Source organism: Physeter macrocephalus, chromosome 11, assembly GCF_002837175.3.
Source record: "Physeter macrocephalus isolate SW-GA chromosome 11, ASM283717v5, whole genome shotgun sequence".
NCBI lineage: Eukaryota > Metazoa > Chordata > Mammalia > Artiodactyla > Physeteridae > Physeter > Physeter macrocephalus.
In genome coordinates this window covers 63,776,430-63,800,692 of record NC_041224.1, presented here as the reverse complement: position 1 = coordinate 63,800,692, position 24,263 = coordinate 63,776,430, and the positions used below count along the sequence as shown (strand labels likewise).

The 24,263-nt window shown below is 35.2% G+C and overlaps 1 protein-coding gene across 8 annotated transcripts in view; it reads left to right on the top strand.

Moving 5' to 3' along the window:
* The window catches only part of MYO9A (myosin IXA), a 283,494-nt gene that overhangs the window by 67,994 nt on the left and 191,237 nt on the right, over positions 1–24,263 (top strand). For 7 of the 8 annotated variants that reach the window (XM_028495017.1, XM_055088082.1, XM_024128693.3 and 4 more), the window contains exons 5-8: positions 6,538–6,637; positions 8,148–8,204; positions 13,742–13,839; positions 16,068–16,194. In XM_028495017.1, the coding sequence (XP_028350818.1) occupies positions 6,538–6,637; positions 8,148–8,204; positions 13,742–13,839; positions 16,068–16,194 (382 nt within the window). The remainder of the gene's footprint in view (positions 1–6,537; positions 6,638–8,147; positions 8,205–13,741; positions 13,840–16,067; positions 16,195–24,263) is intronic. The other variant, XM_024128692.3, reaches the window with a different exon arrangement.

Genomic DNA, 24,263 nt, shown 5'->3' with positions numbered 1-24,263 from the left:
CCATTGGTTATTTAGTAGCATATTGTTTAGCCTCCATGTGTTTGTATTTTTTACAGTTTTTTTCCTGTAATTGATATCTAGTCTCATAGCATTGTGGTCGGAGAAGATACTTGATATGATTTCAATTTTCTTAAATTTACCAAGGCTTGATTTGTGACCCAAGATATGATCTATTCTGGAGAACGTTCCATTAGCACTTGAGAAGAAAGTATATTCTGTTGTTTTTTGTTGGAATGTCCTATAAATATCAATTAAGTCCATCTTGTTTAATGTGTCATTTAAAACTTGTGTTTCCTTATTTATTTTCATTTTGGTTGATGTGTCCATTGGTGAAAGTAGGGTGTTAAAGTCCCCTACTATGATTGTTACTGTCAATTTCCCCTTTTGTGGCTGTTAGCATTTGCCTTAAGTATTGAGGCTCTCCTATGTTGGGTGCATAAATATTTACAATTGTTATATCTTCTTCTTGGTTTGATCCATTGATCATTATGTAGTGTCCTTCTTTGTCTCTTGTTATAGTCTTTAAAGTCTATTTTGTCTGATATGAGAATTGCTACTCCATCTTTCTTTTGATTTCCATTTTCATGGAATACCTTTTTCCATCCCCTCACTTTCAATCTGTATGTGTCCCTAGGTCTGAAGTAGGTCTCTTGTAGACAGCATATATATGGGTCTTGTTTTTGTATCCATTCAGCCAGTGTATGTCTTTTGGTTGAACCATTTAATCCATTTACATTTAGGGTAGTTATCGATATGTATTTTTCTATTACCATTTTCTTAATTGTTTTGGATTTGTTACTGTAGGTCTTTTCCTTCTCTTGTGTTTCCTGCCTAGAGAACTTCCTTTAGCATTTGTTGTAATGCTGGTTTGGTGGAGCTGAATTCTCTTAGCTTTTGCTTGTCTGTAAAGGTTTAAATTTCTCCGTCAAATCTGAATGAGATCCTTGCTGGGTAGAGTAATCTTGGTTGTAGGTTTTTCCCTTTCATTACTTTAAATGTGTCCTGCCACTCCCTTCTGGCTTGCACAGTTTCTGCTGAAAGATCAGCTGTTAAACTTATGGGGATTCCCTTGTATGTTATTTGTTGCTTTTCCCTTGCCACTTTTATTAATTTTTCTTTGTATTTAATTTTTGATAGTGTGATTAATATGTGTCTTGGCATCTTTTTCCTTGGATTTATCCTGTATGGGACTCTCTGTGCTTCCTGGACTTGATTGACTATTTCCTTTCCTATATTATGGAAGTTTTGAGCTATAATCTCTTCAGATATTTTCTCAGTCCCTTTCTTTTTCTCTTCTTCTTCTGGGACCTCTGTAATTTGAATGTTGGTGCGTATAGTGTTGTTCCAGAGGTCTCTGAACCGGTCTTCAATTCTTTTCATTCTTTTTTCTTTATTCTGCTCTGCGGTAGTTATTTCCACTATTTTATCTTCCATGTCACTTATCTGTTCTTCTGCCTCAGTTATTCTGCTATTGATTCCTTCTAGAGAATTTTTAATTTCATTTTTAGTGTTGTTCTTCATTGTTTGTTTGTTCTTTAGTTCTTCTAGATCCTTGTTAAACGTTTCTTATATTTTCTCCGTTCTATTTCCAAGATTTTGGATCATCTTTACTATCATTACTCTGAATTCTTTTTCAGGCAGACTGCCTATTTCCTCTTCATTTGTTTGGTCTGGTAGGTTTTTACCTTGCTCCTTCATCTGCTGCATATTTGGCAGGCTGCCTATTTCCTCTTCATTTGTTTGGTCTGGTAGGTTTTTACCTTGCTCCTTCATCTGCTGCATATTTCTGTCTTCTCATTTTGCTTTACTTACTGTATTTGGGGTCTCCTTTTTGCAGGCTGCAGGTTCGTAGTTCCCGTTGTGTTTGGTGTCTCCCCCCACTGGGTAAGGTTGGTTCAGTGGCTTGTGTAGACTTTCTGGTAGAGGGGACTGGTGACCGTGTTCTGGTGGCTGGAGCTGAATTTTATCTTTCTGGTAGGCAGTGCCACATCCGGTGGTGTGTTTTGGGGTGTCTGTGAACTCATTATGATTTTAGGCAGCCTCTTTGCTAATGGGTGGGATTGTGTTCCTATCTTGCTAGTTGTTTGGCATGGGGTGTCCAGCACTGTAGCTTGCTGCTCGTTGAGTGGAGCTGGGCCTTAGCATTGAGACGGAGATCTTTGGTAGAGCTCTCGCCGATTGGTACTATGTGGGGCCAGGAGGTCTCTGGTGGACCATTGTCCTGAACTTGGAACTTGGCTCTCCCACCTCTGAGGCTCAGGCCTGACACCCAGCCGGAGCATCAAGACCCTGTCAGCCACACGGCTGAGAAGAAAAGGGAGAAAAAAAAGAAAGAAAGAAAAAATAAAATAAAGTTACTAAAATAAAAAAATTTTTAAAAATTGTTAAAAAAAGATAAGCAGACAGCAACCAGACCAGTAAACAAATCCACCAATGATAACAAGTGCTAAAAGGTAAACTAATATAAACATGTAAATCAGAAACTAGTCAGTTGTGTACAGCAAACCCCAGGTGTACAGTTGCTCCCAAAGTCCGCCGCCTGAATTTTGGGATAATTCGTTGTCTATTCAGGTATTCCACAGATGCAGGGTACATCAGGTTGATTGTGGAGATTTAATCTGCTGCTATTGAGGCTGCATGGAGAAATTTCCCTTTCTTTTTGTTCGCACAGCTCCCGGGGATCAGCTTTGGATTTGGCCCTGCCTCTGCATGTAGGTTGCCCTCTGACATCTGTTCTTTGTCCAGATGAGGGGCGGTTAAAGTAGCGACTGATTAGGGGGCTGTGGCTCACTCAGGCTGGGGGGAGGGAGGGGTAGGGTATGTTGGGTGAGCTTGAGGTGGCGGAGGCTGGCGTGACGTTGCAACTGCCTGAGGCATGCCGTGTGTTCTCCTGGATAAGTTCTCCTGGATAAGTCCTTGGATCACAGGACCCTGGCAGTGGCAGCCTGCACAGGCTCCCGGGAGGGGAGGTGTGGATAGTGACCTGTACTTGCACACAGGCTTCTTGGTGGCTGCAGCAGCAGCCTTAGCGTTTCATGCCCGTCTCTGGGGTCCGCACTGATAGCCACGGCTTGCGCCTGTGTCTGAAGCTCGTTTAGGTGGTGCTCTGAATCCCCTCTCCTCTCACACCCCGAAACAATGGTCTCTTGCCTCTTAGGCAGGTCCAGAGTTTTTCCTCGACTCCCTCCCGGCTAGCTGTGGCACATTAGCCCCCTTCAGGCTGTGTTCACGCAGGCAACCCCAGTCCTCTCCCTGGGATCTGACCTCCGAAGCCCGAGCCTCAGCTCCCAGCCTCCACCCGGCCCGGTGGGTGAGCAGACAAGCCTCTTGGGCTGGTGAGTGCTGGTCGGCACTGATCCTCTGTGTAGGAATCTCTCCGCTTTGCCCTCTGCACCCCTATTGCTGTGCTCTCCTCCTTGGCTCTGAAGCTTCCCCCTCCCCACCCCCTGTTTCCACCAGTGAAGGGACTTCCTCGTGTGTGGAAACTTTTCATCCTTCACGGCTCCCTCCCAGAGGCACAGGTCCCGTCCCTATTCTTTTGTCTCTGTTTTCTCCTTTTTCTTTTGCCCTACCCAGGTACTTGGGGGGGTTTCTTGCCTTTTGGGAAGTCTGAGGTCTTCTGGCAGCATTCAGTAGGTGTTCTGTAGGAGTTGTTCCACATGTAGATGTATTTTTGATGTATTTGTGGGGAGGAAGGTGATCTCCACATCTTACTGCTCCGCCATCTTGAAGGTCCTCTCTGCTGTTTATTTCTTAATGCTTAATTGAATCTCATCTAGTTTCCTTTCATTTCAGCCAGAAAAACTCCCTTTAGCATTTTTTATGGGGCCCATCTGTTAGCTCTGAAGTATATTAATTTTTGTTTATCTGGGAATATCCTAATTTCTCCTTTATTTTTGAAGGATAGTTTTGCTGAATATATAATTCTTGATTTTTTTTTTCTTTTAGTACTTTGAATCTGTTTCCTTTCCATGGTTCCTGATGAGAAATCAGTTGGTAATCTTATATTACGATCCCTTGATGAGGCATTTCTCTCATGGTGCTTTGAAAATTTTGTCGTTGTCTTTCAACAGTTTTAATTTGTCTAGGTGTGGATCTCTTTGAGTTTTTCCCTCCTGGAGTTCAGTGAATTTCTTGGATGTACAGATTAATATTTTTCATCAAATTTGGGGAGTTTCTGGTCATGTTTTTCAAATATTCTTTCTGCTCTTTTCTTTCTTCTCTTGCTGGGGCTCCCATTGTGCATATTTTGGTGTTCTATATTGTGCATGTGTTGGTATCTGCTTAATAGTGTCCCACAGATCTCTGAGATTGATAATTTTTCTTCATTCATGGTTCTTTCTCTTCCTCAGACTAACTAGCCTTAACTGACCTTTCTTCAAGTCCACTGATTCCTTCTTCTGCTTGCAAATCTGCTTTTGAGCTCCTCTAGAGAGTTTTTCATTTTAGTTATTATACTTTTCAGCTCCAAAATTTCTTTTTTGATTATTTTTATAAGTTCTGTATACTTATTGAGAGCTTCTATTTGATGAGACAGCATTCTCATACTTTAGTTCTTCAAACATGGTTTCCTTTAGTTCTTTGAATGTATTTAAAACAGCTGATTAAAAGCCTTATCTAGTAAGTCTAATGTCAGGATCTCCCCAGGAACAGTTATTATTGAATGTTTTTTCTCCTTTATATGTGGTATACTTTCTTTGTTTGTTTGTTTTAAATAAATAAATATATTTATTTATTTATCTCTGTCTGCATTGGGTCTTCGTTGCTGCGTGCGGGCTTTCTCTAGTTGTGGCCAGTGGGGGCTACTCTTCGTTGCAGTGTGCGGGCTTCTCATTGCAGTGGCTTCTCTTTTTGTGGAGCATGGGCTCTAGGCGCTTGGGCTTCAGTAGTTGTGGCTCGCGGGTTTCAGTAGTTGTGGTTCGTGGGCTTCAGTAGTTGTGGCTCGCGGGCTCTAGAGTGCAGGCTCAGTAGTTGTGGCGCACGGGCTTAGTTGCTCCACGGCATGTGGGATCTTTCCGGCCCAGGGTTTGAACCCGTGTCCCCTGCATTAGCAGGTGGATGCCTAACCACTGCGCCACCAGGGAAGCCTGTATGTGCTATACTTTCTGATTTCCTTGCGTGACTTGTAAATTTTTGTTGAAAATTGGACGTTTTAAGTAATAATTGGACATTTAAAATAATCATGTGGCAGCTCTAGAAATGAGTTCCTCCCCTTCCAGGGTTTGTGGTTGTTTTGTTCCTGCTGTTTGTTTTGTGAATTTTCTGAGCTTATTTGAAGTCTTTGAAAAGTATTCTTTTTCAAGTGTAGCTATTGAAGTATCTGCTTGGTTAGATTTAATGATTGAGCAGAGTGTTCCTTAAATGGTTGGAAACAGTAAGTCTCCCAGACTTTGCCTCAGGGCTCTCTATGGGTATTGGGCCATGATGTTTAACACCTAGGTAGGCATTTTGTAATTCTGCCTTAGCCTTTACTTCCTCCTTGTGCAAACCTTCTCGGTTAGTGATAGGTGAGAGGTTAGTATCTCCTCTTGTCTTTGCTGAGTGGACGTGCAGCCCTGGGCATGGGCACAGCCTTATGCATGCACATGGCCTTTTAGATTCCCAGGAACGTATTGGGGCTTTTCAAAGCCTCTGTGATGTCTCATTTCCCGCCTTTTCCCTTTAAGTTTTTTGGTTAGCCTACTGTGTGCCCCAACATTTATTCATCGCTGGAGGAAGCTGATATGTTCAAAAATTGCCTATAATTGTTTCCTACAAATGTCTCTGGGGCAAAGATTTTCGTACTGGGCTAACTCTGAGTCAGGTCAAATAAGGATAGTTTTGAAAATGGCTCCTTCCAAGGAACTACCAGACAGATCAGATAATCATATTTCTCAGGGAATGATACTCTGAATGAGCCCCAACCCCATTCTGTCCTCTTTTGGAGGCTGCTAGGCTTCGGTTGTCCATCTCAGTTGTAAGCTGTTGGTATTGAAAGCTACCATGGATCTGGTAAGCAGGAGGTAGAATAGGGCAAGTTAAAAGGCCATCAAGCTTCTGTTTTTACTGAGATTCAGCTGTTTTTCTTGTGTAAACACTCTCTGGATTGCTGTTTTCTTTTGGTTAATTTCTAGAGTTGATTCTGACAAATTTGCCAGTTTTCTAATTGGTTCTGTGGAGAGAATTTTTAGAGGTCTCAAGTTTACTGTATTGCTGCCTTCACCTTTCTCTTTTGTATTCAGCATACAAAACATTATTTTATTTTGTAGTACTTATTTTTTATTTGGGCCACACTGCGCGGCTTGCTGCATCTTAGTTCCCCGACCAGGGATTGAACCTGGGCCACGGCAGTGAAAGCTCTGAGTCCTAACCACTTGACTGCCACTTGAATTCCCCTGTAGTACTTAAATATTGAATTTATCACCTTTGTATTAAAAAAATGAAGCAAAGCTGCAACAGTTTACTAATTAATGTTTTCTTTTTCTTTCTTTTTTTCTTGTTGAATAATAACCATTAGACCATGTTCATTATAAAGCCATACTTCTTTGTTTCCAACAGGAACTATCATGTATTTTATTACCTCCTGGCAGGAGCAAGTGAAGAAGAGAGATTAGCATTCCATCTTAAACAACCGGAAGAATATCATTATCTCAATCAGGTGAGAGTTCATGAAAAGCATTTTGAAATGTAGAGCATTATTAAATTTTAGGTCTTGAAAAAAGTTTTTTTTCCTAGTACTTTGTTTCTGAAACCTGGTTGGTAGTGGATATTAACTAGCATTTTCATGTATGCAATCTAAAAATCTATGTGATGCAGTTCTTAAATTTAAAAATTATTATTATATTAATTGGAAAAGATTAGTTATATGTGTACCTTTTGCTTTTTGTGAGACTCTTTAAGAGAATAATAAACTGTTTATAGATACTTCCAATTTAGAAAAATGCTTTACTCTTTCCAAAGTGATTTACCTGCTACAGACCACAGCATGTTAAATGTTACTAATGATTCATGCTTTCCCTTGTCAAAGGATTACTGAAACTTTATTTGCATGTTTGAAGTCTAATACATATACATCTTTGCATGATATTATGATACTGACTTAGAGTATGATTATTTTTATAACTCAGTGATTATCCTATTAAACATTCAGTATGAAAATTCACTAAAGGAAATGACTTAGAGAATTTGTAACTTACCTTGTAACTCAAAATTCACCCCTAAACTTCCATAATAAGTAGTAATTCTCACAACTTTTCACTGCATTGGTTTCTCCAATTTTATTCCTCATATTAACAAAAATTCTAGAACTGGTAATAATGGAATTGGTCTGATAGTAGATCATTTAAATAACAGATTGTCTCCCCTCATTTTTTTGTTTGAGGCAAGATGTAATGTCTATGGAAAGAAATTCCTTTGGGTCATTTAAAAAATTCTTATGAGGGTTTTGTAAGGAAATTGACACTTTGATGTGGCTCGGAGATTGTAGTATGTATTTAGGGTTATGAAAATAACATCTCAGACTTTTTGCAAGATATAGAGCATGCTGTATAACTGATATTTCCTAATTTTGAAACTACATATTTATATAAGATAATATAACTCTGTATTACTATATTGAGAATTTCAAAATTATTTTATATATCACTTCCCATTATGACACTAGGCATTTTTACTATATTGAATTTAAGTATATTAAAAAAAATCATTGATTTAGCTTCTGAGTTTTTTCCTTTCCCTTCCTGTTGAAACTATTTGCCTTATATATGGGTGATTAAATATTTTCCTTTTTAAAAAGTAGTAATTGCCCATAAATGAGCTGATAGTTGTTAGCATTAGAGAAATCCAGAGTTTATTGCATCTCTTCCAGATATTTTTTGTAATCAGTGTCCATACCATACATATTCTTGTCATAAGGTCAATATTCAGAGACTATGGGACTCAGCAGTTACTATATTTCAGAGTAACTGAATAATAGCAAGTATGGATTGGTTATGATAATATATGATCTCCCAGAATCTGAATGTTTACTTAGTTGTTTCTTGTTTTGTGCTGCTATACAAAATAACTTTCTTTGGTAACAGCTGTGCTACGTGAACACTACATCTAAGAGGTGATTAGAGAAGTGTAATAATCATTACTTCTACCTAACTAATCTGCCTTACTTTCAGATAACAAAGAAACCCCTCAGACAGAGCTGGGATGATTATTGCTATGACTCTGAGCCGGTCAGTACAAGTGTCTAAATATTCTGTGTTCCTGTTAAAGGACCCTCACCTTGCTCATTTGCATCTGTCTTGTGACTTAGGAAGAAAATCAGCTAAAATACAAACAAAGAATCTAAGAAAGAAGATAAATCAATGTTTAATTTATTTGAATTGATTTATTTGTATGTGTATGGTTTATTGATTAAAAACCAATTTACCATTTTTTGATTTTTTTGGCTGTTTAGACTGTATTCAGTATTTATTTTGACCAGTAATAAATTGATTGCATTCCTGATTTCAGCATTGTTATGGATCCTTATGAACTATAGGATTTTTTTCCTTGAGATTTGTTTGTTTCAGTTCTTTTTCAGTAGTTTAGTTACCCACATATTATGAGTAATATTTATTGTTTATTTTAAAAAGTTACATCCTTCCTGTTTTATATGTCAGGTAACAGTCTTTTCACATAATTAATGCATACTTTTTTTTTAAATAGCAAGAGAGGCTATAGCCTTTATGTAATTTTCTAAAAATTAAGAATTGAAATTCCTATAAATAAGATTATTTTATGTTTTAAATTGAGAATGATTTAAGGGCATATATGATATAATATAAAATGAGTAGGTAAATTTAGCTTTATTTGTTATATTTTGTAAGAACAAGTTTGTAATTGTAAAAAGAACACAAAAAGTCTTTTTCCTTTACTTCAGTTTGCAATTAGGTCAGATGTGAGAGGCTGAAAACATGCACTCATCTATATTCATTAACTAATGAACTAATTTATTAACTATTCCTCCTGGAAACATAACATGTCTTATTCCTTGCTTTAAATAACCATCACTTTCATTCTCACTGCATGTGATTACAAACTCCTCTAATTGCAAAACTATCAGTTGAGAAGGATTAGTAATTATGACATTAATTTTTTCCTTCAGTTTAATTGCATTACCATTTCATAATAAATCAAGTAATTTGCAGTTTCAGATTTAATATTTTGGAAAATAAATTTTAGACACTTAAATTTATAGATGCTGATAACTTTTAATAGAAAAATTTTATGCTGTTTTGTCACTCTTGAGAAGCTTCCATCTTTCGCCTAGTACACCAAGTGACTGTGTGTGCCTCATTGCGAAGTAGGTAGGAGACTGGGAAACTCATATGGTGAATATAAGACTTGATTGCCTTTGCAGAGCTTATGGTGAAATTGTGAACTGGTCTGCTATTGTTTAGACAGTGTAAGTAATGCTTAAGAATTTTTGGGCTCTGAAGTAGATAGACCTGACTTGAATACTGGCTCCATCTACTTACTAGTTTTGAGAACCCAAACAGATCACTTATTCTTTTGTTTCCATCACTTATTTAAGGGAATAATAATGGTCTTTAACTTTCATGAGTATTAAATTAGTGTATCTAAAGAGTTTGATAGATTGCTTAATACTGTGTAAGCGCACAGTAAATGTTTCCCCCATTGCTGCCACCACTGAAAACATCACTCTCCATCTTTTCCTCTTAGAAGAACTTTGTAACTGTACTCTCCTACTCCCTTAACATTACTTTCATCACTACCCTCCCATTTATTACATTTTCAAATCTATTATAGTTAGAACTTTGATTAATTTCTGTTGCTTTTTTTTTGTAAGGTAATTAATGCAAACAAGCTGTCTATTTGAGGATCTTTTGTTTTATTCTTTCCTCTTAGCTCCTCCTCGTAGTATATTTGGGGGCAAACTAAACTTGTTTCACTCTGAGGTATTGAACTTATGTGACTAGCATTATAGGAAGAGAGGATTAAGGAGGGTTCTGCAATTTGTGTTGTATTTTTTAACATACATTATTTGGAATTGTATAAATGATCCCAAGAGGAGCTATGGTGAGAAAATTGCTTTTGACAAGGGACCTGTTGTTGCCCATTGTATGGTGATTTAATTCCTTTTAAGGGTTATCCTATTAATACAAGCTCAAGCAACTAGTGTTTCATGGGAGATAGCAGAGGATTTAGAACTGGACAGATTTTGGTTTCGCCACCCCTGTTATTTAGATGACTTATATAACCTCTGAGTCTATTTTCTTCCCTATAAATGTACGTACAATTAAATATACATATGCATAATTAACTCCTTGTGTTTTGAGGATTTAGAGATTATAAATGGTAAGTGACTCTCATAATGACTGATATGTAGAAGATATTTAGTAAATGCTAATTTCCCTTCTTTAAATGGTAATAATCTATTCAAACAGTTTTACCTTAAAGCCGGTTCTGAATAACTTCAATGTAAACAGTTAGTGTCACCTAATTTTAAAATTTTTCTGAACTAAGCTTTGAATGATTTTAGGGTCCAACTATCAGGCGAGTTTAGTGAGAATTGCCAGAATAGGTCTCAGGATATTGACATTCCACCATGCTGCAGAGGATTAGAACTCATATCTCAGTGAGGCCAAGCTTCCATCCTGGTCATTACTGCCTTTATAGGAACCCAACCATTTGTATAGTACCTGGCCTCCCATTTTCCCATGAGGTAGACCTTCTGCAGGAATCCTGATGCAACTTGGGCAGGAATCTTTGAATTCATAATGTTTCCATTCTCCCTATTTTAAGTATTTCTACAACATAGCACTCTTACTGCTATTCACTGTTCAACAGTTTATAAATTTGTGGTCACTCTCTTAAATACTGCCTTTTTGGCTTTATGCCAGTCCAATATGAAGGTCTCTGCATGCTGCACAACTTCCTTTGCATATATTTTTCCATTTAAAAACCACTTTAACATCCATATTATGTTTGATCATTATAAAACCCCTGGTTGTAGTTAGTATGATTACCTTTCACACCAGAAGCAACAGTGGCTCAGAATTTAAGTGACTTTCCCCCACTGTGATGAAGCAAGTTAATAGTGTAATTGGGATTCAAATCAGGCTATGTTCTTTATATTCTTTTTTCTTAAATGATCTTCAGCATCTCTACTAATTCTCAAAGTCATTTATTCCTATTTATGTCATATTATCAACTGGTAGCTATAAAAAAGTATGATTTTTATAAGCACCATTCTAAGAAATATATACAGCGTAGGAGAAAAATGTGTAATTTGACTCTGCTCTTCACTTTCTCTCCCTCCTAAATGTTTATGATATGCCAGGCTTATTGTAGGTACTTATAAATGAGAAAGCATTCTCATCATCTCATACAAAGGGAAAAAAGGCTGATAACATGAAAGAACATTTTGGTGTGTTTGTGGGGAGTGTGCAGTGGCATGTTATCAAGTAAGACTAGAGCCTGAGCTAAGTTTGACAAGAGGAATCAACTATTTTCTTTCAGTGGAAAGGGTCCGAACAGTTGTTGGTTAGTTCCCTGCCTTATTCTTTGACCCTTACCGTTTCATTGTTTTCTAAATGACCTCCAACAGCCAGTATTTGTATCTTGGTGCTTGAAGGCTTTTCTCAGAACCCTGGAAGGCCTTGTGCTCTTGCATGACCCTCTAGAAGTTCCTAGGAGTTAACAGCTTATCTCTAGAATTCCTCAACCGATAACTCATGGGAGGTGGTATATGAGTGTTCCCGCTCCTTCACCTGTCTATTTTTTTATACTGTTTCCCAGAGATTACTTTGGGATTAAAGTCCAGTTACCCACTGTGGTAGCTACTTTAATATTGTACCCTATTTAGGCTACATTGCCTTCCCTACATTCCGCTAGTACTTGTACTGAATCTTTGTCTCAAGGTCTGCTTCCATAGGAACTCAGATTAAGATAAAGATATTTCTGGTCTGGTAGGTTAGTCCTTCCTTAGTTTTTCTAATACCATTGTCATCAGGGAAATACACATTAAGTACAAGCATTTAAAAGTTAATTATGATTTTTGTCTTCACTGAGACCATTTTGTATTTCCAAAGAACAATTTGATTATAGATAACAGCAAGTATAAATGTATTTATATTTTAGTTCTTTATTCAATTTATGTTCTCAATATTTTATACATATTCTTTTATTCATTCTTGGGGTAGATAAGAACAACTGTCAGTTATGAGAATCATTACTGTATCATTGAGTTTACACAAGTGGAAGCATAGTTCTCTTTTTCCCCACTGATTTATTTTAGAAAACTTTTTACTAAATCATAAAATGAGTGAGCTCTTTGTGGTTTTGGGGGGACGAAAAGCAAGAGCTTTTAAAAAGCTTTACTATAGGTAAAAGAAAAATGTGTTAACTTAAAATTTTTTAGTAGGTAGGATTTTGGCATGTCTGTAGAAGTATGTCTTAAAATTGCTTACCAAAATTTTATAGTCAGAAAATTAAGTACATGGGTTCTCAGAATGTTTCTTGAAGTGAATTAAAAAATTTAAACTATCCATGTATACCTTTCCATAGAGAATAAAAATATTTTTAATAGCATTCTAACTTAATATTTAATTTTAAATTTTATTATTTACATATATATTCATTAACTCATTCTTACAATGCCTAAAGCAAGTTGTACATGGTAGATACTTGATAAATACTTTTTAAAAAATAAATGAGCACTTTGTTTACTTCTCAAAAAGGAATATCTCATTCAGTTAAATAAATCATTCATTGTATATCTACTTTAATAATTTCCCACTTTCTTCTTGGCACTGACTTGACATTGGAGAACTGCAGTAAATGAGACAAATAATAGTTCATGTGTTCATTGAGTATTTAATACAATATTTCATAGGAAGATAGGCATTAAAAAAGTAAATACATGTGAGGAGGTTTCTGAAAATGTTAAGTGTAAGGGACTGTGAGAACATATAGTAAAGGGACTTAAAGACTTATTTTTTGTTTTAAAGATTTAGATTATGTGTACAGTGTTACTGTTTGTCTTTTGGGGGAAGTGAAATGCAAGAGTTGCTCTAGAAGAGTAGTATTTTTTTATTTGGTAGTCCATAACTATTTTTACTGACTCATATCATGTGTGTTCTTTGCAGGTTTTTATACTTTCACATATGCTTTTTTATTTTGCTGATTGATTACCATGTTGTTTATATTATTCAATAGGAATATAATATTTATGTTATTTCTAATATTGATATAATATAAACATCTTTGTATTATAAAAGTCTAGTCTCCACTTCTCAACTAAATTGTTGCCTTTCTAAAATTTATTTTTGTGTCCCAGGATCTAGTTCACCTTGCATATGGGTAGACACTCATTAAATATTTGTTGAATAAATAACATTTGTGGAATTGAGCTCTCTTAAATTCTTTGGATCTCCGAGACTCTTCAGAACCACTCAAAATCAAACTTTGTATCAGAACATTTTATACATATTGCTAGCTCTTAAGTTACTTTTGAGATACTTGCTTGGGTGATTGTGAAAGAGGGAGAAAAGATAACCTACTGGTATTTTGGTAGGTATGTGTTTAGTGTGCATACTTGTAGTAAGATAAGAGGGCTAATGAATTTGGCAATGTCTAAATATTTCACCAGCTCTAATTTTTATAATAGGTATATTTATCTAAAATTACTATATTTCCACGTGGCTTAGATTACTTTTCAATAGGTAGTCTTGATTTTACTCCCCCTTTTTTCTTAAAAAAACAGGATTGCTTCACAGTGGAGGGGGAAGATTTGAGGCATGACTTTGAACGCTTACAACTAGCCATGGAAATGGTAGGATTCCTTCCCAAGACACGAAGACAGTGAGTTTATTTATTGTATTCTTATACCCTTGGTAGAGAATAAATCATGATGTGTGTTTCAAAAATTCCTCTTCTTTGATCCTTTGAAACAATTTTCTGATATTCCTGATCCAGTGCCTGATCCAGTTCCATCTTAAACGTTACTTAGAATTAGAAAATTAATTTTTCTAAAAGACTTGTTTTGAATTGCTTTCTTTTGTCATAAATCTTTGAGAGTCTGTTGAAAGTTGGATCTCTTCTTCCCGTAAAATGTAATACATAAACATTTGCATATTATCGCAAGGGCTCATGATGCCCCCCAAACCTCTCCATGTACCTTACCTAAAAACCGTTGCTTTGTAACACTATTTTATAACTCCTTGTTTTCTATATCATTGATCTTTAATCTTATTAAGACATGCATACCTTTCAGTATAACATAATTTTCTATGTATTTCAACTGTAAATTTATATCTGTAGCATTGTGCTAAATGTATTTTTTTCATTGTAAATATAAACAAAATAGAACTGTAAAAAGGTTGAGATAAGGATGGAGTAAATTATGCTTAAAATAAAGACGTAAATTATATTTAAAATAAAACAAACTACTTTAAAGATGCAAATAACCTTAACCTTATAAGCTTTTTGAGAGCAGGGATTCTTAATTCATATTTATAAATCTTTGAATATTGAATTATAGTATATTCAATTGTTTATAAGACATTTATTATTGCTGGAGACTATGCATCACATATTTGTGTGTGAGAAACATTATTGTGCTGATTATTGAATCCAAAATTCTGAAATAGTGTAATATGCAACTATATAAACTACTACTAAAGATAGTTTTTAAAAAAATGGCTCATAAGTTTGTTTTTTTATGTTTTTGGCTTTCAGTAGTTTTTATATTTCAGTTGATACTGAGTTTCCTCTCTAACTCAGAACGTTTTTATGAAATATTCCTTTAGAATTGACTTGTATTTTGTTTGAGTTGTGTTAATGACTCAATCATTTAAAAATTTTAAATTATTTGAAAAATTACACCTATGAATTAGATGTTGCTTCAGGACCTCCGAAAGTACAGCTGTTAGGTTCCTAAAGCAATATCTTTGTTTTATTTAAAATGCTTCCTAATTTTAGGAAAACACATAGTTAAAATTTCATAAGTAGAACAGATTTATTCTGAGGAAATAACTGGAGAAGGCACAAAGATGTGTGTATATATAGATTTGTAGGAAGGGCTTTTAGATGGAGTATTCAACTGTGTTAAACGCCTTTGAGCGTTTAGATATCATGTAAGTTAAGGACATAATATATTTTTCTAAGTTACATGGAGGTTCTTGGTAACTTCTATGAGACATTTTACTGGGAGGCAGATGCCAGAATGTGTTAGCAAATAGGGAATGACAAAGTGAAGGCAAGGAGTGTAAGTTGACATTTCAATAAGCTTGTTTGTGAAGTGAAGAAGATGTGGGATCTAGGATGGGTTGTTTAAAGTAAAAGAGAAGTGAGATTATTTTGATAGAAAGTTCTTGTCAGGTTCAGGCGAGAGATAGAAAATTGGTGTAATAATGTTCCAGAGTAAACTGAGTTCATGAGATGTATAGCACAAGCGTAGGGATTAGTTGTTGGCTGGAGGAGGGGCATGTGTTCTTCTGAGACAGGAGGGAAGAACAGTCCAGATGCAGATGTTTCACATTAAGGGCCTGATATTAGGTAATATACCCCAGTGGCCTCATACTGTTTTTTAAAAAGCATTTTATAATATGATGGGCAGTATAATATGATGTAGGAAAGCATTTTAAAAATATAACTAATAATAAAAAATCACCTAGGTTACTTTGTTAAAATACAGATTCTAAGACCTTTCTTTTAAAGACTCTGATTCAGTAGATCTGAAATAGACAGTGTAGGGAAAGGACATTCCAGGCAGGATGAAAAGCGTTTAGAAAGTCCATGGACTTTTGAAACACTACGGCAGATTCAGACAATAGTAAGAAGTCCCCTTCAAATAGCTATATCTGACAGGTGATATAATTCTGAAAGGGTTATCTAAAGTGCTTTGCACAGTGCCCGACATAGTGAACACTCAATAAATTTTAGTTATTATAGTTATTATTAACCTATTTCTTATTTTTCTGAAGACTAAATGCTTTGTACTGGTTAATTTGCTTGATTAGAATTTTGGAATGAAATAAGCTTAGAGAATGCACATAAGCAAGCTGTAATTTATGGTTTTATTTTCACAGGATTTTCTCTCTTCTCTCAGCAATATTACATTTGGGTAATATCTGTTATAAAAAGAAGACATACCGGGATGACTCCATAGATATATGTAATCCTGAAGTTCTGCCTGTTGTCTCAGAATTATTAGAAGTAAGTGTTTACATTCTCAGTTGTCATTTCAAATACTGGGTAACTTTTCAGTTTTTATTTTGTGTAACTATTTTGTAGGTATAAATGGGTTAATGCTTTTTAATAATAGTGTTACTCCAAAAGTTGGAATTTTTGCTGTTGTGTGTGCCAGAATCTTTAGAAGATTTGGGTTTTCTCCCCTGCCTCCCTTTGCCCCAGATATCCATGATTCCTCAATTTGCTGAATAGGATGAGTATTTCACTCTATACTGTATGATGTTCTAGGCCTTTGTAATTTTTCTCCTTCTATATTTGAGATTTCCTGTCATAGTAGGATGTTGGTTAGATTATTTTATTTGAAGATGGGGTATCTGGATAGGTGGAGAAAAGTGTACTACTTTTTCTTTCTTCATGGCTGAATGGGAGCCAAAGGTCTTCATCTCCTATGACGTTTCTTCCCATATCAGGGTCCTTATTATTACCTTATTCTTTCCTCCTGGAGTGATGATTTCTCATGTTTTCTGAGCTAACTACTCATCTTAAAAGGGATATGATTTTTGTTGGCCCTCTCCTCTGACAGGAAATATATGTGTGTATACTCCCCTGAGTATATTCACATATCTACAAATATTTTTATGTAACCATCTATATCTATATAAAGATAAACATGATCTGCACAGCAAGGGAAACCATAAACAAAGTGAAAAGAGAACCTACAGAATGGGAGAAAATATTTCCAAACAATGTAATTGATGAGGGATTAATTTCCAGAATATGCAAACAGTTCATACAGCTTAATATCAGAAAAACAAACAACCCAATCAAAAAATGGGCAGAAGACCTAAATAGATATTTCTCCAGAGAAGACATACAGATGGCAACAGGCACATGAAAAGATGCTCAACGTTGCTAATTATTAGAGAAATGCAAATCAAAACCACAATGAGGTATCATCTCATATCGGTCAGAATGGCTGTCATCAAAAAGTCTACAAATAGTAAATGCTGGAGAGGGTGTGGAGAAAAGGGAACCCTCTTGCACTGTTGGTGGGAATGTAAATTGGTGCAGCTGCGATGGAGAACAGTATGGAGGTTCCTTAAAAAACTAAAATAAAAATAGAGCTATAATATGATCCAGCAATCCCACTGCTAGGCATGTATCCAGTAAAAACTCTAACTCGAAAAGACACGTGCACCCCAATGTACATAGCAGCACTATTTACAATAGCCAAGATACGGAAGCAACGTAAATGTCCATTGACAGATGAATGGGTAAAGATGTGGTGTGTATATACACACACACAATGGGATACTACTCAGCCATAAAAAAGAATGAAATAATGCCATTTGCAGCAACATGGATGTACCTTGAGATTATCATACTTAGTGAAGTAAGTCAAACAGAGAAAGACAAATAATTGTATGCTGTCACTTCTATGTGGAATCTAAAAATACGATACAAATGAACTTATTTACAAACAGAAATAGACTCACAGATATAGAAAACAAATTTATGGTTACCAAAAGGGAAAGTGGGAGGGAGGGATAAATTAGGAATTTGGGATTAACCAATACATACTGCTATATATAAAATAGATAAACAACAAGGACCTACTGCATAGCACAGGGAACTGTATTCAGTATCTTATAATAACCTGCAATGGAAAAGAATCTGAAAAAGAATACATATTTATATATATTATGTATATATATAAATAAAACTGAATCACTGCTGTACACCTGAAACGTTGTAAGTCAACTATACTTCAGTAAAAAATAAAAATTAATAAAAAGATAAACATGAGATTATACTGTTGTTTCTAACTAATCCATTAGCACATGTATCATTCTAGCCTTCTCCCCTTGCTTATCTGTAAACTCACACTCTAACAGTGAGGAAGCTGTCTCCCATCAATCTGCCATTCATTTAGGTATTCAATTCCAGTATACCTGTAAAGCAGTATTAGAATTTTTAACCCATATCCCTGTGGGAAATGACTTTATGGAGTCATGTTACTCCTAGTTTTACAGACTCCATTTATTTCCAGAATTACTTAGGTCAGCACCTTTTCCTCCCACCCCCTTCACTGAGGTTGTTCCATATATTTGTCATACAGTTTTCATGTCATGGTCTGTATTCTTTTCCTAAGATTCCCACAACATCTTAAATAATTTTCTAAAAATTTGTATACATTAAGATTCACTCTTTTTGCTATTTGGGTTGTGACAGATGCATAATGTCGTGTATCCTCCACTACATCAACATACAAAATAGTTTCACAGCCCCCAAAATTCCCTGTGCTTCACCTGTTCAGTCCATCCCAGCAAACTACTGATCTTTTTACTAGCTCTGTAGGTTTGCCTTTTCCAGAATATAACATAATTAGAGTCATATAATATGTAGCCTTTTCAGACTGATTTGTTTCACTTAGCAATATACATTTAAGATTCGTCTGTGGCTTTTCCTGGCTTGATAGCTCATTTCTCATTATTGCTGGGTAATAGTCCATGGTGTGGATGTATTATACCACAGTTGGTTTATCCATTCATCTGTTGAAGAACACGTTGATCGTTTCCAGTTTTTTGCAATGAATAACCTTTTTTTCTGTTAAAATATCACTTATCTTTCAAATCTTGGTTCATATACTACTTCATGGGACTTAACCATATTAAAGGGTCTAAACTGACTCTATCAGCATAGAACATTTGCTTCTCCTTAGCATAGTTCAGTATTGGCTTTGTAGCATAAAGTTAATTGTTTACCAGTTGGTGTCCATTTTAAGGTGGCAGCAATGTTCTTTGAGAGCAATGGATACCTCTTATTGATCTAACCTTACAGTGTTTATTATTTTGTACATGCCTTGCTGTTGCTTATTAACTTTAATGGAATGAGTTAGCCTGGAAGAAGGGTCAGGAGGGAGTACCTTGAATTGGAAGTAGATTCACTCATTGGAAAGAAGTTCCAGGGTGTGGATTGTGGTATCTGAAAGCTGTAATTTTGAAGGTCCTGAGGGTCAGAAAACAGATGGTATTTCAGGCAGGCATTTCAGGTGATATTTTAGTCAAACATTTGGTATTGTGGCTAGTGGTCTTTCTTATAAGTTTAGGCATTCAGCAAGTACCAAGGCTTCTGGTCCTAGTGCAGTGTTACTTTTTTTGGTGAGAGACTAGTAAGAGGAATTCAGACAATTTAAAGAGGTATTGGTAAAAAAAAGGAGAAATCCAATTCTGAGAATTGGACTTACCAGTGTCAAAGTTAGAGTAACAACTAAATGTGATTTGATTGCAAATCTCACTTTTGAACTCAAGCTTTTCAAATTCCTTCTTGTTATATATAGTTTGGACTGGTTCTAGGAATGGAGGTTTAGTAAGTAGAAAGAAGATAATCTTCAAAGTCAATGAGCTAGAGAAGGTCTGAGAAGACCTACCAGGGTATCCTGCCTATAATTAGATCTTATATTTATTATTATTATTATTTTTTAATTTAAAATTGTTTTTTGGCCGTGTGGCTTGTGGGATATTAGTTCCCCAACGGGGGATCGAACCTGGGCCCTCGGCAGTGAGAGCGCAGAGTACTAACCACTGGACTGCCAGGGAATTCCCATGGTTAGATCTTATTTTTAAATATGATTTTCTCTAATTGATTAACATTGATAATGATAATTGGAACCTTAAGGCTTTCATTGAAATAAGATTGAAAGGCACAATAACTGGTTTAATTAAAATATAAACTCTTTAGTAAAGGTTTAATTTAATTTCCCTCCTTCCCAAAGTGATTCAATTCAATAATAAATATAGATTTAGCTTTTAAGAACAAATAATGGTTTAATTTTATTTATTTTTTCCAATTATTTTTTGTAGTTACCTCAGGCAGTAGTGAACGCTTTGCATCTTCTGTGTACTAAATCCTATCTGGGATAGATGCTTGTGAAATTATTAAAAGCGAACAGTCTCCAGTAGATGAGTTGTATTTAATTGTGGAGCATGTTTATGTTGTGAAATATTAGAACCATCATCATTACCATAAATTGTTCAGTTTTTAGTAGATTTATGTGTTTTGAGTATATTTAACATCTATTGAAACAATATTAAAGAATGAATTTTTAATATACATATCAGTTTCTCAGGTGAATATGAGAAACATTGTAGATTGGATATTGAGCCCATTGCTAATTATTAATATTTTGTTATTAATACAGTTTATTTATTTATTTATTGGCCTCAACACGCACCTTGCAGGATCTTAGTCCCCGACCAGGGATCATACCTTGGCCCCAGCAGTGAAAGTGCCGAGTCCTAACCACTGGGCTGCCAGGGAATTCCCTCAGTAAAGTTTATTTTAAAAATTTAAAGTCATATATGCATGATTAAGACTATTCAGAAAATTATAGAGGTAGCTGATTAAAATATGAATTCAATAATTTTTTTTAGGATGTTTATCAAATACAAGCAAGATTAGTGTGTTTTGTGTGATTGTGTATATGTGTGTAGATCTGTGTATGACCATTGTCAGGTTTTAGTGTCAGCATTAAATCAGCTCCTTGAAATGAATTGGGTGGTTTTTCATTCTTTAAAATTTTTTTTCTGCATTTAAAAGAGGAATCATTAGCAGAGAATATGTTCCTTAAAGATTTGAACAATATCAACCCTGTGACCAATTTGTATTTGTTGTTCTTCCAGTTAGTTTTGTGTTGACTGATTTCTCAGAATTTTCAAATCTGGCTTGAATTAATTTTGATAATTTATGTTGTTCTAGGAAATAATTTGTTGATTAAATGTTTAAAACTTATTACTTTTGCATTCTTCGTAAATATTTTGTTGATGTTTAAAAATTTTTTTTCTATGGTATTAGCTTTCAGCTTTCTATTTGTGTTTCTTAATTTTTTCTTTTGATATGTGAGATTTGTCTTTCATTTCTTATTTACTTATTATGTATTGATTTCTATTTTAATATATTTTCTTCTTTTTTTCTGTTAAATTATGAAATGTTTTCAGCATACAGTATATGTGGAAAACAGCATGATAAATACCTGTGTACTTGAAACCTCATCCAAGTAATAAAATATTGCTTGTATTTGAAGTCCACTGTGTACTCTGCCCCCAGCAGAAGTAAATACTACTATGAATTTAGTTTTTTTTCTAGTTTTTATTAATTGAAATTTTAAATGCAGTCGAAAGCAGAGAGAACCCCAAGTACCCCTCATATAATGAACATAACCCAAGTACCCACTGTTAAGCTTCATCACTTATTAATGTGGCCTCTCTCTTTTCATCTGTATCTTCACCTCTGTTCCTTCCCAATTCTTTTAAAACAAATTCCAAAACAAAATCCCAAATATCTAAAAGATAATTTAGATGTTTTTAAAATATTCACAATAATTAACCTACTGTATAGCACAGAGAACCCTACTCAATACTGTGTAATGACCTATATGGGAAGAGAATCTATAAAAAGAGTGGATATATGTATATGATTAACTGATTCACCTTGCTGCACACTTGAAACTAACACAACACTGCAAATCAAACAAATTTTAAATCTAAATCTAAATCTAACAAAAATTTTAAAAAACTTCACAATGTTATTATTATTATTATTATTACCTAAAAATAATTAACAGTTGTTTTTTAGTCTCAGACATATAGTCAGTGTTCAGATTTTCTTTTTTGTTTATGATTTCTCTACAGTTTTTTATTTTTCATTGAGTTATAATTGACATACAACATTAGTCTCAAGTATAAAGCATAATATTTCAATATTTGTATATATTTCAAAATGATCACAGTAAGTCTGGTTGACATCTTTCAGCATACATAGTTACAAAAAATTTATTTTCCTGTGATTAGGACTTTTAAGATCAACTCTCTTAGCAAGTTTCAAATATGGATTACAGTTTTTATTAACTGTTGTCACCATGCTGTATATTACATCCCCATGACATGTGACATTTATTTTATAACTGGAAGTTTGTACCTTTTTGACTTGAATTTAGTTTTTGTCATTCCTGTTCTTGTTTTTACACTTTCAGAATAGATAGATGTTTCTTTCCATAAAGAATATATAGTTTTGTTGTTCTGCATGTTTTCAGACTTTATATAAATGTTAATACTGTATGTATCATTCTAAAACTTGACTTTTTCACTTCATATTTTGTTTTGGGGATTTTTCAGTGCTGGTTTATATATTCTAGATTCTTATTTTTAGCTGTTGTATAAAATTCTATTATATGAATAAAACATAATTTATCTTTTTTAGTGGGGAGTGAAGTTGTTTGTAATTTTCCATTTATAGATAGTACTATGACAGGCATTCTTCTACATGTCTCCTTGTTAACATGTGTGAGAATTATTCTTGGGTATAGTCCAAGGAGTGGAATTGTTGGGTTATGGTATATACACATATTGAGCTTTACTGATACTGACAAATTACTCTCTACATGGTTGTACCAATTTATACAAATGTATGGAAGTAACCTATGCTCCACGTTGTTGCCAGTTTACATTTGTTTGTTCCTTAAAAAAAAATTTCTTGAGTCTACTACATAGGTCATATTTTTTTTTATTTTTTATTTTTTTTGTGGTACGCGGGCCTCTCACTGTTGTGGCCTCTCCCGTTGCGGAGCACAGGCTCAGTGGCCATGGCTTTCGTGCCCAGCCTCTCCGCGGCATGTGGGATCCTCCCAGACTGGGGCATGAACCCGTGTCCCCTGCATCGGCAGGCGGACTCTCAACCACTGCGCCACCAGGGAAGCCCTGTTTTTAAATATTTTAATAATAATTGCTTACATGAACAAATATACCTCACAATAATACTACAGTGGTTTTATAAAAAATTTATTTATTTAATTTACTTATTTTTGGCTGCATTGGGTCTTCATTGCTGTGCCTGGGCTTTCTCTAGTTGTGGCGAGCGGGGCCTACTCTTTGTTGTGGTGCGCTGGCTTCTCATTGCAGTGGCTTCTCTTGTTGCGGAGCACAGGCTCTAGGCACGTGGGCTCCAGTAGTTGTGGCACGTGGGCTCAGTAGTTGTGGCTCGCGGGCTTCTAGAGCGCAGGCTCAGTAGTTGTGGTGCGTGGGCTTAGTTGCTCCATGGCATGTGGGATCTTCCCAGACCAAGGCTCAAACCCATGTCCCCTGCATTGGCAGGTGGATTCTTAACCACTGCGCCACCAGGGAAGCCCCTACAGTGGTTTTTATCACATATGTTTTTTCTTTGTTAGTTTTGTCATTTTGTGTAATCTGGTTTTAATTATATATATTTTTGTTCCTTGAAATATTTTAAATATATCTGAAAGGTTGAGGTTTTACATTTAAACTTTGGCTGTTCATTTTGTGAAGTTAATGTGCCTCAAATTGTTTCCATCTTTTGGAATTTGAAGATTGAGCAATGGATGCTCCAGAAGAAGGTGTATTTTCTGTGTTGTGTAATCATATTTAAAAAATGGTCGACATGTCATGCATTTGCTGGTGACAGGGTAATGCCTCACTCTCTTGTTTTATAACTCAGTTTCTCCTTGTACTCTAGTCTTTTTGCTTGATACATTTTATATCATATTGTTTACATAAAATTTTATGAATGTCAAAGCTTTATTATGTATGGATGCTTTTATAAAATGGTCTTGTTTACCATTCATGCCCATCAGCATGGCAAAAACCAAAAGTCTGATGATACCAAGTATAGTCAAGGTTTGAAGAAATAAGAACTCTCAGTGCTTCTGCTAGAGAGAGCAAATGGGTAAAACCCATGTACAGGAGTTTGGCAATATCCTGTAAAGCTGAAAATAGGTACACTACAACCTGGTAATTCCACGTTCAGGTATGTACTTCAGAGAAACTCTTGAACTCATATGAAAGAATATTCACTGCAGTTTATTTTCTGATGGTGCAAAATTGTGAATAACATAAATGTCTACAAGTAGGAGAATGGATTGTGCATGGTGGTAATTTATATAGTGACATGCTATATAGCAGTTAAAATGAATACGCTTGATCTAAATTATCAACATAGATCTCAAAAACATGTTTGTAATATAAAAACATGAACTGAAATTATACATATATATGTGTGTGTGTGTGTGTGTGTGTGTGTGT